Source organism: Dasypus novemcinctus, chromosome 22, assembly GCF_030445035.2.
Source record: "Dasypus novemcinctus isolate mDasNov1 chromosome 22, mDasNov1.1.hap2, whole genome shotgun sequence".
Taxonomy (NCBI): domain Eukaryota; kingdom Metazoa; phylum Chordata; class Mammalia; order Cingulata; family Dasypodidae; genus Dasypus; species Dasypus novemcinctus.
Genome location: NC_080694.1, coordinates 64780292 through 64798587, shown reverse-complemented (window position 1 = coordinate 64798587; position 18296 = coordinate 64780292). Strand labels below are relative to the sequence as shown.

At 47.1% G+C, this 18296-nt stretch overlaps 2 protein-coding genes and 1 pseudogene across 2 annotated transcripts in view; all 3 read right to left on the bottom strand.

Moving 5' to 3' along the window:
• LOC101442251 (patr class I histocompatibility antigen, A-126 alpha chain-like) overlaps positions 1 to 18296 on the bottom strand; it is a 157199-nt gene that overhangs the window by 60194 nt on the left and 78709 nt on the right. The gene's annotated exons all lie outside the window — the stretch shown is intronic.
• LOC139436150 (HLA class I histocompatibility antigen, A alpha chain-like) lies at positions 9137 to 10293 on the bottom strand. Its single transcript, XM_071211028.1, has 2 exons — positions 9754 to 10293; positions 9137 to 9186 (listed from the first exon to the last, which is right to left on the bottom strand). The coding sequence occupies exons 1-2, from the start codon at positions 10166 to 10168 to the stop codon at positions 9143 to 9145; spliced, it is 459 nt and encodes a 152-aa protein (XP_071067129.1). The 5' UTR covers positions 10169 to 10293; the 3' UTR covers positions 9137 to 9142.
• LOC101424898 (saoe class I histocompatibility antigen, A alpha chain-like) lies at positions 10729 to 11912 on the bottom strand (annotated as a pseudogene).

Genomic DNA, 18296 nt, shown 5'->3' with positions numbered 1-18296 from the left:
GTGATGGAATTGGACTCAGAGGGGATCTCTTTTCACAAGACTTGCATGCTACTTTATTGGAGTTGTAGTTGGTGCTGGGGTTTAAGATATATTTAGGGGATTTGAATCTCTGGACTGATAATATGACACCCAGGCCCAGAGCCTCAACAGACTTCAGCTCCTACACTTTGATTTATTGGACTTACCCCACTCAGCTAACATGGAGTTGAAGAAGGTCAATCACCACACCATGGAGCCCAGAGTGTCTACAACTGAAAGCAGGAGGAGTGCATCCAGTATCCATGTGGAATCTAAGCCCCCACTTGACATAGAGGTGCAATGGACACAACCAATCCAATGTCCACAGAGAAAATGTGGAATGGGTGTGGGAAGGGTAGCCATGGTGGCTGCTGGGTTTGGGGAATGGGAGGAAGAGATGAGATGTGGAGGCGTTTTTGGGACGTGGAGTTGTCCTGGGTGGTGCTTCAGGGACAATTACGGGACACTGTAGATCCCCCCAGGGCCCACTGGATGGAAGGTGGGAGAGTGTGGGCTATGATGTGGACCATTGACTATGGGGTGCAGTGATACTCAGAGATGTACTTACCAGGTGCAATGGATGTGTCACGATGATGGGAGAGAGTGTTGCTGTGGGGGGAGTGGGGGGTGGGGGCAGTGGGGTTGAATGGGACCTCATATTTTTTTAATGTAATTTTTAAAAATAAATAAATAATTTTAAAAAAAGGGAATGTCCTCCCATTTTATGTTTTGTTTTGTTTCTTTCAATATGTTTTGTAGTTTTCTTGTGTGTACAGTTTCATTACATACATGGTTAAATGCATTTCTAGACATTCAGATGTTTGGTTCTCTTTCTTTTCTATTTTTTAACATTGAATATGTTAGCTGTGAGTTTTTTAGATTGTGCCCTTAAGTACATTGATGAAGTTTCCTTAGGTTCCTAGTTCTGAGTGCTTTTATTAAGGAAGGGTGCCAGATTTTTTTTCAGGTGTCTTTTCTGCATCATTGTGATGACCATGTGGTTTTTTCCATTGTTCTATTAATATGATGAACTACATTCATCAATTGATCCTTATTTGGAACCACCCTTGCATGACAAGTGGCATTAGGTGGTAACTCAGAATTCCCAAAAGGACAATTAGCAACAGAAATGGTATACAGATAAAAACATATAAACACATGCAGGAAGACACTTTCTGTCCATCAGAAAGGCTTTCTTTAAAATTACTTGTAATTCAGTACTGATGACAATGAGTTCTCTCAGTTTTTGTTTAACTATAAGAGTCTTTATGTTAAAATCTTAATATTGATTTTCTAATTCATAAGCAAGGTGTATCCCTCCATATCTTTAGGTCTTCTTTTCTTTCCCTTTGCAATGCGCTGTAATTGTCACTGAAGGATTTTCCTCCTCTGCATTAAATTTATTTCCAAATATTATTTTTCTACTTTTAAATAAATGCTTTTTATATTAGAATATTTTTTTAATTTACAAAAAAGTTGAAAAGTTTGTGTATGCAGTTTTAGTTACCCTTTACTTAGTTTCCCCTGTAGTTACTATTTACATACACATTGTAAATTTGTTACAGCTAAGAAATAATGTATAATATATTGTATTTGCTAAACCTATAGACTTTCTTTGGCTTTCACAAGTGTTTCCACTAATGTCCTTTCATTTACCTGTTCCAGGATCCAATCCAAGATACCATATAGCATTAGTAAGTATTTTATAATATTTATAACTATTGATAAATTTTTATAAGTGAAAGATTTTTAACATTTTTTACCATGCTTATTTTGCATCATGATTTCTTAATCCTTAATAAGTTGGTACAACTAGGGGAAATACTCCCTTCCCTTTTTTGTTGCTTGTGTGTTAGTAGAGGCAGAAAGAATGGAGTATGACAGAATACTTAAAGGGTCTAAGAAAGGGACAGATGGAGAAAGGAAATGAGATTGAAGATAGGGAGTGTTTATATGAATAAAATCTAAATAAGCAGTATCAAGCAACCAAGTGCAATGTTGACAGCATGAGTGTTTTCTTCTCACATGGATTGCTGAAAGTATGAAACACCATGAGACCACACTGAGCATACATTAGTTATGCAGCATTATGGTACAAGTCTCCTATTAGATGCATGCATATTCTTTTTTCTCACTTTTTAAGTGCCCTAGGTGATGTTATTCATGAAGGATTTTTAGTATATTATTTACCAAATATTAATGTGATCATATAAACCAATATTGGTGAGCAGAAAACACTGCTATTTGCCAGGTAAAGGCCATTCTTTTGAGTAACACTCAATCTTACATTTAGAACTTACTAGGGGGAATATCTTGAAGTGAACTCCTCTTTCAGCTGGGTTTAGGACTCATACACAAGAATAAATGCAGCTTAAATAACGACCACACCTTGGTTAAAGGTTTGTATGTAACAGCCTCTTACTCTATAAATCAACATCTTGTCCAATAGTAGGTGTAAATAAATATTCTTGGTTAGCCTTTTTCTTCTCCCATGTCCTTAAATGTTTTATCCAACTGATTCATTGCTCCATAAATGACTGTAAGGCAAAGAGACCTCAGTGCTGGAGACGCCGTCATGAAGACTGGAATGTGTGCCGACAACCCTGCTTGGGCATCGGTTCTGCCTGATCCACAGGGTAAAAATGGAGGAGATTCGCTGTCTTCAAGCCCAGCAAGGCCAGCACCAAGACGCCCCACAGGACTGAATGGCAAGAGCTGTTGGAGAGTGAGCAAGCATTGCAGTGACACACTCGGGCACGTTCATAGCAGTGAGAGTGTGTATTTCTGCTGGGGGGCACTCAACCAGAGTCTTCCAGGGAGAAGTTCAGAGGACAGCACCCAACTCCACCCATCACAGGCTTCTGTTTATTCCCTGATAGGTCAACCCCTGGGGCACAGTCCATTCTCTCTGTGCTATCATTGTCACAGGAACCTTCAACCTCACTTCACCGGCTAAAGCACGTGAGCTGAATGTGTCTGACATGTGACCAGTTTGCCTCCTCCTGCTTGCTGCAGCCCAAGGAGAACTGACTCCTCAGAGCTGAGGTCCTTGTGCAGACCCGCCATGGTGGGTACAGAGTGGGGAGGACGGTCATTCCCTTCCTGCTGTGTTCACTGCTTCTCCTTAGACCTTTTAAAATGAATGTCTGTTCTGTCCTTGGGTTCATGACAGCTAAAAAACCTGTGATTCATCATCAAGGTGGGACTTTCCATAGGCTAGAGATACTGTCTGCCCACATAAGGTCCTCTGCTTTCCCATTGCAGATTCTCAAGGGTAGTGTTTGACTCGCCTTGAACACCTACTAGGAGTACAGCAACTCTCTTCCTACAAGATCAGAAGCAGCTCCACCACCATCTTCTTCCTTTTTATAAGCCACCTGTATTAATTATTCTACTTTCTCCAAATAATCTCTCTTGCCAAATGGATTTTAAACAGCCAGGAAAGATGGTATGACTTTCCTGTTGTTCTTCTGTTTAATTCTGGTCACTGTCAGAAGCAACAGTCCCTAGTGCTGAAAAATTTGAGCACAGATGGACACTGAAAGTTCCATTCCCTAACTCAGCAAGAGAATCCACATCCACAGCAAGTGATATCAGATCACTGCGGCTGGAGAAGCCTTCTCTACTACACTCAAGGAAGCTATCATTGAGGAAATCCAAATAAGCTTCAGCAGGACAGATCCATTGAGATTCACCTTTAATTAATCCAGCCTCGAAAAGATCTTCAAGCTGTTCACTATTAGAAGGAGCAGGAATATTTGCAGAGAATTGACAGATTGTTTGCACACTCTTCGCTCTTCAATAACAGCTTATCAAGTCATCCAAGTACAGATCATTTGCCAAATGGAGGAAACAATTCTGAGCGGCAGAATAAGTTCTTGTGAATTTGCCTGAGTTCTCTGTGCAGTTTATTAAAATCACAGCATCTTCCATATGCTTCTTTCCTGGACATCCTCTGGATGCCTTCGTGAGACAATGCCGGGTGACCTGACACACTGTGTAGCCCCTGGGGTGTCACTGGGGCTCGCTGACTGCAGAAACGGGAGACATCTGCACCTGCTCCCCACAGAGCTCCTGCTCCTGGAGTTACCTCTGCTGCTGCTGCCCATTGGGACCCTCAGGGCGACCCAGGGCTGGGCAGTCCTGGCTCCAGGGTAGCAGCAAAGTGGCCAAGGGCTGGGGGCTTCACCACAGTGCAGCTGCCCAGGAAAGGGTCCTTAAAATTTCATATTCTACTTGTCATCACTAGTATATAGTAGTAGAATTGATGTTTATGTGCTGACCTTGCATCCTGAGACCAGGGTATATTATCATGCTGGTTGAAAATAATGGCGGTTTTACTTCTTCCTTTACTATCTACAGGTCTTGCATTTAATTTCTTGCCTCTTGCACTGCTTAGGACATCCAGAATGAGGTTAAATAAAAATGGTGTGAGTGGACGTCTTTAACAAGTTGATCATAGAAAGAAAGCATTTAGCCTTTCATCATTGACTATGATGCTAGCGTAGACTTTCACTGATACCTGGATCCACATAGAGGAAACTGCTTTCTGTTCCTACTTTGCTGAGAGATTTGTCTTGACAGGTGTTGCATTTTCACAAATGCTTTCTCTGCAGTAAAGGTGACATAGTGTTTGTGCTTCATTCTATTTATTTGGAGATCTCAGATGAGCCGCAGGCAATAACCCACCTCTGCATTCCCAGCTGGTCTCCAATTTGGCATGATCTATAAATATCTGTAAGTATTTTTGAACTTGGTTTGCTCGCACTTTGTGTCGAATTTTAAGCCCAGGTTCATGAGACAGTGTTCTGTGTGTCTCTTTCCTTGTGATATCCTTGCCTGGCTTTTGAACGAGGGTAACACTGGACTCATACAGGAATTGGGAATTGTTCCAGCCTTTATTATGTAAGAGGGTGTTGTGTACAATTGATAGTATTTCTTCATTTTGTGTTTGATACAATTCAGCAATGAGAGCTTCTCAGCCTGGAGTTTAATATATGGAAAGGTTTTCAATGGAACTCTAATTCCATTTTTACAACTACTAAAGAGAAGAACAATTTTTTTTTAATTTTTCTATTATAATTTGTGTTTTTCAAGGAAACTATTCATTTGATCTAGGTTGGGAAATTTATTGGCATATTCCCCTACTTTCATTCTTCATATACGTAATTTATGTCTTTTTCTCTTGATCAATCTAGCCACAAGTTTATAAAATGTACTGATATTTCCCCAGCAACCAAGCGTTCATTCCCATTGCTTTTCTCTATTTTCTATTTCACTGAGTTTTGCTCTTATTTTTATTATTTCTTTCCTTTCTGCTTGCTTTGGACAACTGTAGAACTCACATCTTTTGTTATCTTCATCTCAACCATCATAAATCCTTGTCATCTGTGTTGTCCAGTGTCTGAAAATGTTGTTTCTTACTTTTTTTTTAATTTGGAGTTGTGTAGGTTCAGAAAGTTCATCTGGTTGCTGTTTCTACATAATGCTCCATAGCAAAATTCCAAACTAAAGTTCTAATTGAATTTGTTGTATTTTTTCATTCAGGAGATACATTTTTTTTCTTTCACAAAATATCTAGGTCATTTTAATTTTTCCATTTTCTGTAGGAAATTTCAAGCTAATCATTTTATTCCTTACATAAAGTAATTTCTGTATCTCATAGTTCCAATAATGAAGTTTTCTGAGCCTCTCTCTATGATCAATTTTTCTGATTCTTGATCACGTTGACTTTTTTCTATTTCATTTATATGTTTCTTGCTATGAGCTGCACTTCTTCCTTGTGGAATTGGGTAAAATCTTTGACATATAGGTTAAACATGGCATTCTCTGGAGGTTTTTGTTTCCTTCTTCCAGTTTTCAGATCACCACCAATCCGGGATATGACACACTAAATTCATGGTTTGAAGTTATTTTGTTCAAAGGTGATGCACATTTGGACAATAAATCACATAAGGGCCAGCTGGTGGTTACAGTTCCTCAGAGACAGTTGCTTTCTCCTTCCCACCACTGAGCCCCTGCCCTTTCCTAAAAGGCACCTTTTGTCAGAACACTTCTTTGGGGAATGAGACAGATTTCTTTCATTCCTCCCTTACTCTGAGGCCATGAATCTTTGGCTTCCTAGATTTTCCAGGGTGGTGGACTGACTCCTATTTCACTCCTACAAGAACAAGGTTTGGTATCAGTGCCTGTCTACCTCAGCATGAGAGCTGAGAAATTTAAGGTATGATTTTCAGATTTGACAAGTGCTCACAGGATAACTGCAACTTATCTCTCTAGATGCTTTTCCACATAGATTTTTGCCTAAATTATTCTTTTACTTTAATAGTAATTAATGCTTTTATACTTTATTATTTTAATTCTATTCAGTAGAAGAGAAAGCCTTAAAAGTGTACCCACCATATTACAGAAAATGGAATCTCCTTAGCTACTCATTAACTCCTTCCTGGTACTGGACACCAGGGTAGGTGCTGGAACACAGTCCATCTCCACCATCGCTCCTCAGTGTGGTCAGGGCTACCCTGCTCTTGGACCATTTACCAGCCACAGTGAGCTCCAGACAGAAACTAAAATGGAGAGCAACAAGGGAGCCTCTACCTTATCGTGTCCCAGACTGGAGACACATAAGCAAAGGAGCAATGTGTATATTGTATCCTGGGGTCTGCTAAAAAGTGTGTTGACCAGCTGCTCATGACAAGACTTGGAGTAGCACAGTGTCTAAACCTGGGAGGTGTATTAGAATCTTATGGGGGTCGCATAAAAACTATAACAGTTGTGGATCCTCTCCACAGAAATATGTGCATGGACAAGGAAATATAAAATTTATATGAAATGTCAGTGCACACATACTCCTCTGAAGTCTTAGAGATCTGGGTTTTACAAATCCTATTATGAGAAAAAGGCAGGGAGAGATGTTTTCAGATATCACTTATCCATCCAGCAATGCCCCTCTTTGTATTTGTGAAGATAAATTGACAGAGAGAAAAGGTGAAACCATAACAGGCCATTAGGGAATGAGTTCAAAGTTGTCATTTACTAGTCACCAACTTATCCAACCAAACCCAAGTGCCATCAGTGTACCAGATAGAGTTCCAGGCTGATCCCAGCTCCAGGAATCGACATCTGTCCTCACTTTCCATCCTCCATGCCCATCCTGCAGCACCTGGACCTCTTCCCACACCAGGGAATTCCACACTTAGGAGCCTTGGTGGAGGCAGAGCCACCCCCGCCATGAAGGGGGAAGCTCACATTCCCAACACACTTGAGCTGGACACGGAGGAGCCTTGGCCTCCCTGTCAGATGACCACAGCAGACTCTAGCTCAGGATGTGCTGACCCAGTGATGCTGGATTGTGCAGAGTCCAGTGGGCAGGGGTGTGTCACCTTTTACCTGTAGGTCCCATGTCCAGTGTCAGGCCAGTGGGTGGCCAAGCCCCTTGCCCAGCAACAGTGGCCTTGGTTCCCACAGGGGTCCCCACCTTGGACGGGTCATAGTTTCTGATCCTGGTTGTGTGACATCAAGTTCCTGGTTCTGTAGCTTTCCTTAAATAAAATGAACCCCAGGATCACGTGTACAAACTCCTTATGATGAAAGCAGAAAAATCTAAAGTCCATTGTTTGCACCAAGAAGTGAGCATGGAATCCATTAGGAAATAGAGTCACATAGCAGAAATTCAGAGGTCTAATTTATGGAGAACATTCAATTACTTTATAAATCCCCACTGGGCTATACCCCATTGTAGAGAAAGTGCATGCAATTCCCAACATCACTCTCATAACTGATGATAGATTTCCTCCTTTTCTTTTCCAGAAAGGATTTTTTTATAAGGTTTAAGCACCATGTGGTGTGCTATGCTCATCACTGGCAGAACAAGCTTCACCATCCAGCTGAGCCAGGACAGCCTGAGGGGCTTGTGATGAAACACTTGGGCTTCTCCCCAGACCCCCATCCCAGGACAGGGGATGAGAACCCAGAAGGCACATTCTACCACCCCCAGGAGAGCTAAAGCACAGATACGTGGCTTCCCTGGTCTGGGTTCTTGCTCTAAAAACGCACCTGAAATCCAACAGCTCAGCACCCCCTTGTTATGAACACAGAACCTCGTGCTGCACCCAGACCTTCTGGATCCTTGTGGGATGTCCAGGAGGTTCCCGTGCACAGAAAAATTTGGAGCTCCCTGGTCTACATGCCTTCCAGATGTGGTGCCAGAGCTGTGCGGTCACTCGAGTGTGGTCCATGAATCGCTATGCTCTGGGAGGTCCAAGGGTCAGTCCTTGCTCCTCTCCTTTCTGTAGCTACTCTCACCCTTGGTGACCTTGTCCTCCTCTTAGGTTCAAAATATCACTTATACGGCCTCACTCTCTAATTTGTGTCTCCAGCCCAGACACTTCTCATCTCCAGATTCATATTTCCAATGGAAACTGACATGTCTTACATTTCTGATGGACTTCTCAGATTCATCTTTTCCTAAAAAAAAAAATTTCCTGTAATGACCCTTCAAATATTCTCCTTCCAGAGTTGTCCCCTCCCCCAGTGATGACAGCCCCACCTTTCTATGTACAGACCCTTCAAATATTCTCCTTCCAGAGTTGTCCCCTCCCCCAGTGATGACAGCCCCACCTTTCTATGTACAATTCCTTCTTTCCTTTCCATAGAGGAATTTTTCATGTCCTACTGACATAGTTTTCTCTCATAACCCAAAACTTAATCCATTAGGAAACTAATATTTTAAATATAAACTTCTATTTCTGACTGTTTTCCCTGCTCATATCCCAGGCAGATCATCTGACGTCTCTAGTTGCAACATTAAACTGATTTCATCCTCTTTTACCTATTCCCTCACTCACCCCTCACCTCTCAATCCTATTCTCAGCAGACTAAGTAATCATTTAAGAGAAATCATAGTAAGTGTCTCCTTTTCAAAATTGTCTCTCAACTCCCACTTCATGCAGAAAAATTATATCTTCCCATATCCACAAGGCCCTAAAGTCATCAGTCTCTAAATACTGATGTCGTGACCAGCCCTCCACAGTCCTCATGTCCACATCCAAGGAACCCCCAGGACCCAGGCATGTCCTCTCAGCCCCAAGCACTCTCCCCTTTCAAGCCCTCTAGGGTCTTACCTCTAAAAGCCTTGAGACACATCAGAGCCCTGGGCACTGTCGCTGCCTGGAGAGGAACAAACACAGGGTCTGGTCAGAGCCACAGGGAGATGTGAGTCAAGGAGTGATGGGGTGAGCTGCCTGTGGGCTCTGTCTACACTCCCCAAAGCCTCAGGTCAGCCTTGACCCTCCACACCCCCTCGCCTCTGTCCCCCACTTATGAGCAGCCTGAGCGTAGCTCCCTCCTTTTCCACCTGTGGAAGAACAACTAGTGAGAACAGGATATGAGGTCCTGAGAACTAGTCCTGGACCCAGGGAAGTTTCCAGAACTGTGACTGCAGACCCGGGGCAGGATCAGGAAACACGAGGTGGGGGGTGTGTGGACCTTCTGTCCTCCTGGAGGTCTGTCCTCAGCAGCCCCTTCCCTCTGACTGCTGGGAACAGGGGCCTCCACGTCATCACTGGGGACATTGTCCTACCTCTCTCACAGGTTTATAAAGTAAGTGTGGTAACAGGCCCCAGACTGAATGGGCACATGTGTGAGGAGGGGCTTCACAGTACCAGGAAAAGGCATGGCACACGGCTACCCAGAAACCCCCCTGGACAAGAAACCTCAGACCTGCCCCTCCCCTACCTGAGCTCCTCCTCCTCCAGATCAGAACTGCAGCCCTGACGGACACTCCAAGGATGACCAGGGCAGCCACGATTCCCACGATGAGGATGGCAGGCTGGGAAGGCAGCTCTGAGAAGGGGGGAGGGTCAGGGGCCCTGACCCCAGGCTCAGCCCTGACCCTGCTGGAGGAGCTCAGAAGGGCTCCTGCTTCCCTAGAAGAGGCCTCCACCTCATCCGACTTACCCCATCTCAGGGTGAGGGGCTCGGGCAGCCCCTCGTGCTGCACGTGGCACGTGTATCTCTCTTCCTCCCCAGAAGGCACCTCCACAGCCGCCCACTTCTGGAAGGTTCCGTCCCCCGCAGGCCTGGTCTCCACAAACTCTGTGTCCTGAGTCTGGTCCTCCCCATCCCGCTGCCAGGTCAGTGTGATCTCCATGGGGTAGAAGCCCAGGACCCAGCACCTCAGGGTGACGTGATGGTCAGAGATGGGGTGACGGGTCACGTGTGTCTTTGGGGGGGACGCGGGAAAGGCAGAAACTTCAGGAACTTTCCATTTCTCTCCTGGCCATTCTAGCAGCGCTTATGTGACCACCAAGAATGGACAGGACAGTCTCGGGGGGCAGTGGAAGCCCCAGTCACCAGCCTGGACTCGGGGTTCTGGGATAAGTCCTATTCTTGGAAGTTCTGGGGTCAGGTGAGACCGTCCAGTGCAGGAGGCCCCAGGTGTGTGATGTGAACAGGGACCTCTAGCCCTGACCTAGTGGAGGCTGAGGGGCTCAGAAAAGCTGCAGGAACAAGGCCTGAGAACGTCCCGGTGGTCCCCAAGGCTGACCTGCTGCCCAGGTGCTTCAGGGATGGTCTCCTCCATCCCGGGGGAGGCTGGACCCTCCACTGTCCTGACAGAGGGTGGGGCCTCTGCGAGTCACTCAGGCTTCAGGGCCTGGACACCTGGGCCGACCCCGCCCCTGGCCCCCAGGCAGGAGAGTGTTCCTGCACCTACTGGATTTCACCCTCCCCGTGGACGCAGGTGGGGCCGCAGCCCAGCCTGAGGAGGTCGGGGAGGACCCCGCCCCCTGTATCTGTGCGCAACAGCATCTCCTTCCTGCTGCCCAGGTTTCTATGCAGCCACTTCACACACTTGTCCTCCAGGTAGGCCCTGCTGTCTTCCGCAACACCGACCTCCTCCCACTTGCGCCGGGTGATCTGTGCCGCCGTGTCCGCCGCCGTCCAGGAGCGCAGGTCCTCCTTGAGTGCGAGGTAGTCGTAGGAGTATTGACTGTACCCGCGGAGGAGGCGCCCGAGGGGGCCCACGTCACAGCCACACCTGCTCTGGTAGGTGTGAGACCCTGGGCCCGCCCCTAAGATCAGCCCCTCCCCGGCCACTCCCACAACCTTTTGACTAGGCCCCAACTGTTCTGCCCAACTTTTTGCGCGGCTCAGGGGTCAGCCCAGCCCACCTGTCCGCCCACCTGCGCGCACCCCTGCTCGCCCCGCCCCAGATGCTGACTGGAGTAAACTGAAAACGAAACCAAGGAAAAGTCCTCCCTGCTTTCCCGGGTGGGGGAGTCCTCGGATCCCGCAGCCTCGGGGTGCAGTGGGGACCCGAGACTCGGGGCGACCCTGGCACTTCCTGGGGATCCCGGTCGTGCGAGGACCCCAGGCCCCGCGTAGCTCACCGGCCTCACTCTGGTTGTAGTAGCCGCGCAGAGTCCGCAGGTTCACCCCGGAAATGTGCCAGTCTTCCTTGGCCCTCCGCGTCTGCTCCCCCCAGTACTCGGGCCCCTCCTGCTCCACCCACGGCGCCCGCGGCTCCAACCTCGGACTCGCCGCGTCGCTGTCGAACCGCACGCCCTGCGTGTCGTCCACGTAGCCCACGGCGAGGTAGTGGGTGTCCCCGCGCTCGGACCGGGGACGATGGTGCTGAAATACCTGAGGGAGTGGGAGCCTGGGGGGGCGGGGGGGGACAGAAAAGGGGCGGGGTCTGCATGGGGCGCGGGACGTGGCTCCCGGGGTCCTGCCCCCCACCCTCGAGGTCCACTTGCTCCCGCCCGGGAACAGCGCACCCCGACCCCGCACTCACCCGCCCGGGTCTGGGTCAGGGCCAGGGCCCCCGAGAGCAGCAGGAGGAGGGTCCCCGGCGCCATGGCCGGATCCCCGGGTCTGGCGGAACCCTAGTCCGGGTGGGTCGGGGCGGGCTCTGGATGGGCCGCGGGGCTGGCGATTGGCTTCTCCAGACCCGGGCCCGCAGTGGGAGGCAGCCTGGGCCCGAGTGCCCGGGCAGAAGGATTTGACTAGGGCTGGGAAATGAAGAATGAATCTGCCAGGACCAGGGACTCCCCACCTCAGCCTCCCCGCCCCACACGCCAGCCTCGGGGCGAGAACCTAAGAGCCAAGACAGGGTCCAGGACTGGCCCCGACCCCTCCCCTGCACCGGGTGCTCTGTCACCCCCTGTCAGTGAGGCCTGGTCCTGCCTCTTCGCACCTTACAAATTAGTGAGAACCTCAAGGAGATTTTGGTGACCTCTATTGGTACTGACCACACTAGAAATTAAAAGGAATTTAAAAGACAGATTCCTATAGATTAACACTTGTACCAAAACTCATTTCACCTTGATAAGGTGTAATTGGATACATGTTATCAATTGGATAACCAATTCCAAAAGAAAACAATGTAATGAAGAGAGTGCATCAATTTACAGTTTTGGAAATCTTTCTTAGATGTCCCAGTAGAGCACCCCTGGAAGTTATTAACACATTCAATCCCTTATTTGGGTTTGAACCAAAAATCGAGTCTCACATATAAATGTACTTGGAAAAAGGAAGAAAAAATTTAGTTGCCTTTTCAGGTGAGTGGTGACATTCATTTTGATACTATACTATACTGAAATGTAGTTTCTAAAGCTGATCTGAAGTCTGAAATCTTGAATATTTCATCTTGTGACATTGAAATCCTCAGTTTCTCTTTGCATTTTGAATGGATCTTGAACTAATGCATGAAGATTTTAAAGTAGCACGTTGGTCTACTGAATTATGTAGATATTCCAGTGTGGACAAATATCTTTACATATTTCCAAAAGGTGATACTTGTTACAATTAGCACAGATCCCACCACAAAATGTGTAAATATTGGAAAGCTGTCAAGCTGAGGCACTGGGTATAAGTTTCCCAACATTCTAATCTTCATTTGAGAGCATACATTTTATCTTTGGCTCAAGCCACATAGAAAAAAATATTTGAAATCACAATTCTGATAAAGGATTTCTTTCAAGAATACGTAAAGAACTCTAAAAACTCAACAATAGGAAAACTACACAATATTTATAATGGGCCAGAGTCTGAACAGAAACCTCACAAAAGAAGATACACAGGTGGCAAATAAGCACTTTAAAAACATGATCAGTGTCATTTTTCATGAGGGAAGTGCAGATGAAAAGCACCGTGATATGCCGCTGCACTCACCTGTTAGAAACCTAAATTAAAACAAATAAACTGGTGGGTTCATATAGCCAGTGAAACAAATTTTCACACATTTTGTGACTCTGAACAACAGAAATTTATGTTCTTACAATTCTGAAGGACAGAAATCCAACATCAATGTCCCTGGCTGGAATCAAGGTTTTGGCCAGGCCTCGCTCCCTCTGGAGGCTCGAGCAGAGAGAACCTGTGTCTTGCCTTTTCCATTTCTGGTGGCTGCCAGCTCTCCTTGACTTCTGGTTGCATCACTCTAACGTAAGGCCAACAGCATCAGATCTATGCTGCATCTTCTCGACACCTTCTCCTCTGGGTGTAGTAAAATCTCCCCCTACTTCCCTGTTATGAGATCCATGTGATCACTCCTAGGGCCCATGGGGATAATCCTGGCTAATTCCCCATCTCTAGATCAATTACATATGCAAAGGTCCCTTTTGCCATATAAAGTAATATTCACAGGTTCTAGGGATTGGGATGTAGAGGTCATTGGTGGATTGGGAGGTGCAGTCTGTCAGGAGTGGTGACACCTGCACTGACAAGTACGTGGAGCCCCAGGAACCCACACTCCCTGCTGGTAGGAAGGCCAAAGGGTGCAGCCACCACAGAAGGCATTTGGCAGGTTCTGAAAAGCTAAGCATGGACTTACCTAACAACCCAGCAATGCCACTCTCAGGTATTTGCTCATCTAATTTGAAAACATATTTACATAAAATGCTTATAGCAGCTTAATAAATCCCCAGAACTTGAAGCAACCACATTTTCCATCTATGTGTGAATGGATAAAACAGTTAATAGTTGAGAAGCAATTGTAGCTCAATGCTTTGAGCATGTGCTTCCCATTTTTGAGGTTCTGTGTTCAATCCATGCAACCTTGTTAAAAAATCGGTGGTAATCCATTGATCCATAGTACACAATACTACTCAGGAATTGTGTACTATGAGCTGTTAATTAATGCAACAATATGGTTGGATCTTAAATGCATGCTGCTAGTGAAGGAAGCCATTCTGGGAAGGCTACATGTTCTATGGTTCCATCTAAACTGAAGTCTGGAAAGGAAAGACTATAACTACTGAAAACAGATCCCTGGTTGCCATGACATTGCGGAAGGGGAAGGGTTGATTAGGTGAAGCACAGGATTTTAGGGCCCTGACCCTGTCCTATATGGTACTGTCCATACACACTGTCCACGTGTCTAAACCCATAAACCTTACAGCACAAAGAGGGAACCAGGAGTGTGCTAACTTTACAAAGCCATCCAGGCAGGTGGGGAATCCAGGATGGCTACAGACTGTGGCAGAAGGATCTAGCTGTATTACAAGTGCACTGAAGGAGGGGGAAAGGAGCTGCTGGACTGAGGAACTTTGAGATGGCTAGAAATTATAAGAGTGAAGACAAAAGGAACTATGCATAAGCACTGACAGCATTTGGCCTAGTTCTTTCTCATGGGGTAGGGGCTAACAATTCTGAAATAACTACCTATGTGTAGGAGGACTGAAAAATAAATAGATATGTGGTGTGTGGTGAGAGCTAAATTTCTCACTGTAGAAGTTGGAGGTTACAATTATACAAGGGGGGAATCCAGAATGAAATATATGATACTGGATTAGAGTTGGAGACATGGAATCAACTCGTGTTTATCATAATACAGCTTAGTGTAAATATTAATATATGTGCATGTCTATGTATTATAGATATGAGTTACACATACACTGGTATAAACATATTTCCAAGTTCCCTCTACTGAGGTCCTAGAAGCAATGATACCCCAATAGCAACAAGGAAACCCAGTGCCTAGACCTCAGTTTCTAATGCCATTATCTCAAAACTGAACCACGGGTCCTTGCAGAAAAGCCTGACTCTAGGACTAGGGTAGGAAATATATAAGATGAGTCTGGAGCATGTGGGAGTGTAAAAAAATGAGTATTGCCCAAAACATAAAACCATGGGGACATGTCAGAAGGACTCAGGAGCCAACTGGAAGAACTCTATAACCAAAACTGGAACAATATGAACGAAATAACTAGCACAGAACTGGATTAAGCTGAAAGTATAAAATTAATATACACAAGCCTGTAAATGACTGGATCAATAATTAAATGGGGCAAGAATAGATGAATCTCCCAAACACAAGAATTCTCAATGACTTATGTAGATGCTCCACCCTCACTGAATTGAGCACAACTCCCCACCCCTTAAGTGTGGACAGCACAGAAGACGTCCTTCCAAAGAGGACAATGGGAGGGAGGTGTGAACAGTAACTTCATGCTGTGGACTCCTGGGAAATACTGCCTTGGCCAGAAAACCCAGCTCACATCACCAGAGATGAATCAGGATCATGCCATGTCCTCTTTTTATGATGTTGAGATATGGCATTTCCATGCCCTTTTCCCTAAAAACCCATGAGAAAAACATCACCCAAATTCAAATTGAGAGGCAGTCTACACATCCTGACCAAGACTCCTCAAAATTGACAAAGTCACCAAAAACAAGGAAAGTCTGAGAAAAATTGTCACAGCCAGAGGAGGTGAAGGAGACCTGATGGGACTAATTGTAATGCCGTGCCTTGGATGGGATCCTGGGACAGGGAGAGAACGTGGGGTAAAGCCCAGGAAATCCACATGAACTTCAGGTTAGTTACTAATAGTGCATCAGTACTGCTTCATTAGCAGGAGCAAAGTGCCAGGAATGTAAGATGATAACCATGTGGGCAACCGGGGTTGTCTGTGAACTCTCTGATCACCATTTTTGTGTAAGTGTAAAACTATCCTCATATTAAAAGTTTATTTAAAAAAAAAAAGACCTCTGAAAAAGAATGCAGAGTAGATGGAAAGTACTTTCTACTCTCCAGTGCTCCCAGGTGCTGCCTTCAAGCGGGCTGGGTAGGGGCTCTGGGAAGAGATGGAGACCTCAAGGAGGCACAAGGGCTGCTGAGCGCCCCTCCTCTCTCACTCCCTGCACCCCTGGGAGTCTGACTCCAGTGCATTCCAGGGATGTTCAGAAGGCAAGTTCACCCCCTTTCCCATCAGTGCTGAACCCCCAGGTCCCCCAGCTCTGCCCCACTCAGTCCCGACCCCTCCTCACGTCAGAATCCTAGAGAGCGCGGCGGCGCCCCCGCGTGGCCACCAGGCGGAGGACAGAAGACCCGCGCTCCCCTCTGCCCTCAGTGGAGCCCTCCCCCGGGTTCTTTCCGCGCCCCCAGCATCCGGGCAAGAATGAGTACACATATCAGGGAGCATCCGCGATCCAGGGCAGGGTCGGGTGGGACCACACGTAGACGTTTCCTCCCTTGCGGTGACCGTGGACTCTGTCCTCAGGGTAGACCACCATCTCCAGACCATTCCATCTGGATCCCGGGTCCAAGGTGGACCACAAGCTAGGGGGCCCCCAGCACCGGTCCCCCAGTCTCCTAGGAGAGGTCCTTGGACGCCCACGGCCCTGACGCTTGTTCCTGCTGCTGCTTCCAGGGATGAGGGCGCCTCCTCCAGGAATCCATCCCATGATTCCCCAACTCTAGGATCTGGGGGAAGAGGGAGGGTGAGCCCCCCCATATTGGCCTAGGAACAAGGGGGGCTGGAAAGGAGAGGAGAGGAGGGGAGGGGAGGGGAGGGGAGGGGACGGGGGAGAGGGGAGGGGAAGGAGGAAATAGGGACGACTGGGGATGGAGGCGAAAACAGTGGATGGAAGGAGCCAGAGGGGAGGGCCAGCCTCGTGGACACAGTGAGGGGAGGGACGGGGTCTTCTCAGTGAGAGGCAGAGGGGGCTTCTGGCCAGGGCGGGGTGGAGGTCTCTATTTTCACCTGGATGGTAACTACTCAGGTGTCACTCTGTATTTGATAAGTATTAAGTGTTGACCATTTTTCTGCATTGCAGGAATGGTGTAATCCAAACACTCCCAGGAATAAAAGAAGTCAGGTGAGGGAAGGGAAGTGATTGAGGGGTCCCCTCACCAGATTCTTCCTAAGACTGGGTGGAGGAAATCAAGGACCCGAGGGAGGGGCGAGCGGCTGTGTGGCTCCTGGAGGCCGCGGCCCCTGGTTCCAGGAGCCCCGGGGTCTCCCCTCTCACCGCTTTCTCCCCAGCCCTGGGCAGCCTATGGTCAGAGCCCTTGGCCACCTGCAGGCGCTTCTTCAGCTCCTGATCAGCTGAGCTGGTGCGACCCGGGCTGGGTGCGGGGAGGCTGCCTCGCAGCTGGAGGCCCCGGATTTGCAGGTCCTGGAGGGCGGAGGGCAGGACGCGGCCTGGGGGCTGGAGACCCTCGTGGACGGCGGGGAGGTGGGCGATAAGACCCGCCTAGGCTCTGCCCACGCGCTCCACGAACCCGAGGGCTGACCCTCCCGCCTCCCCAGACCCCCGGACCAGGCACCTGCCCACCACCCCCACACCAAGGTGGACCTTCCCGAGGCTGAGCGCAGGAGCCCGGCGTCCCGGGTCGTTTCTCCTTCGGGGGCCTTAGCTGTCCAGGTCTCCTCGGCCTCGCCCCCACCTGTTCCTTTGTGTCAAAACCGTTCTGGAAATCACCATCACTTTGTTGAAAAGACTGTCCTTTCCCCACTGGATTAATGGGAGCCATTTCCATGAGCACGTGCACCTGTGGTTCTACTTACACTCTATTACATACATTGGACTACCACTGCCCTGAGGCTGCTACTGGAGCTGGAGTAAGTTTTCAGATCTGCTTTGTGGATCCTCCATGTTCTTAAAAATGTTTTAAGGCAGGGGTTCTTAACAAGAGGCACATGAGCTTGAATTAATTAAACAAACAATCATTAATCTTGTGGGGAGATGTTGGTGTGGGTGTGATCTCTTTGTTAAATAATACACAGTATAGTGTGTACTTAGCAAAGGAGTCCTTTAAAAAAAGGTTAAGAACCCTGTTTTAAGGCATTTAACTAAGCTGTTTCATCTGCGTATCTTTCTGAACACTGAAAAAACAACTAAGTTAGTAGTTGGAATCTGACGAGATGAAAGTGCCTGGGCAGAACTTTTTAGGAGTAATGCTTCCATAGCTTGCTGAGCTGCCCTTTTCTGTTATTTTATGTATTTATTCATTTGAATTTGAAATAGGTATTTTAAGAAACGTTTTGGCTATTCAA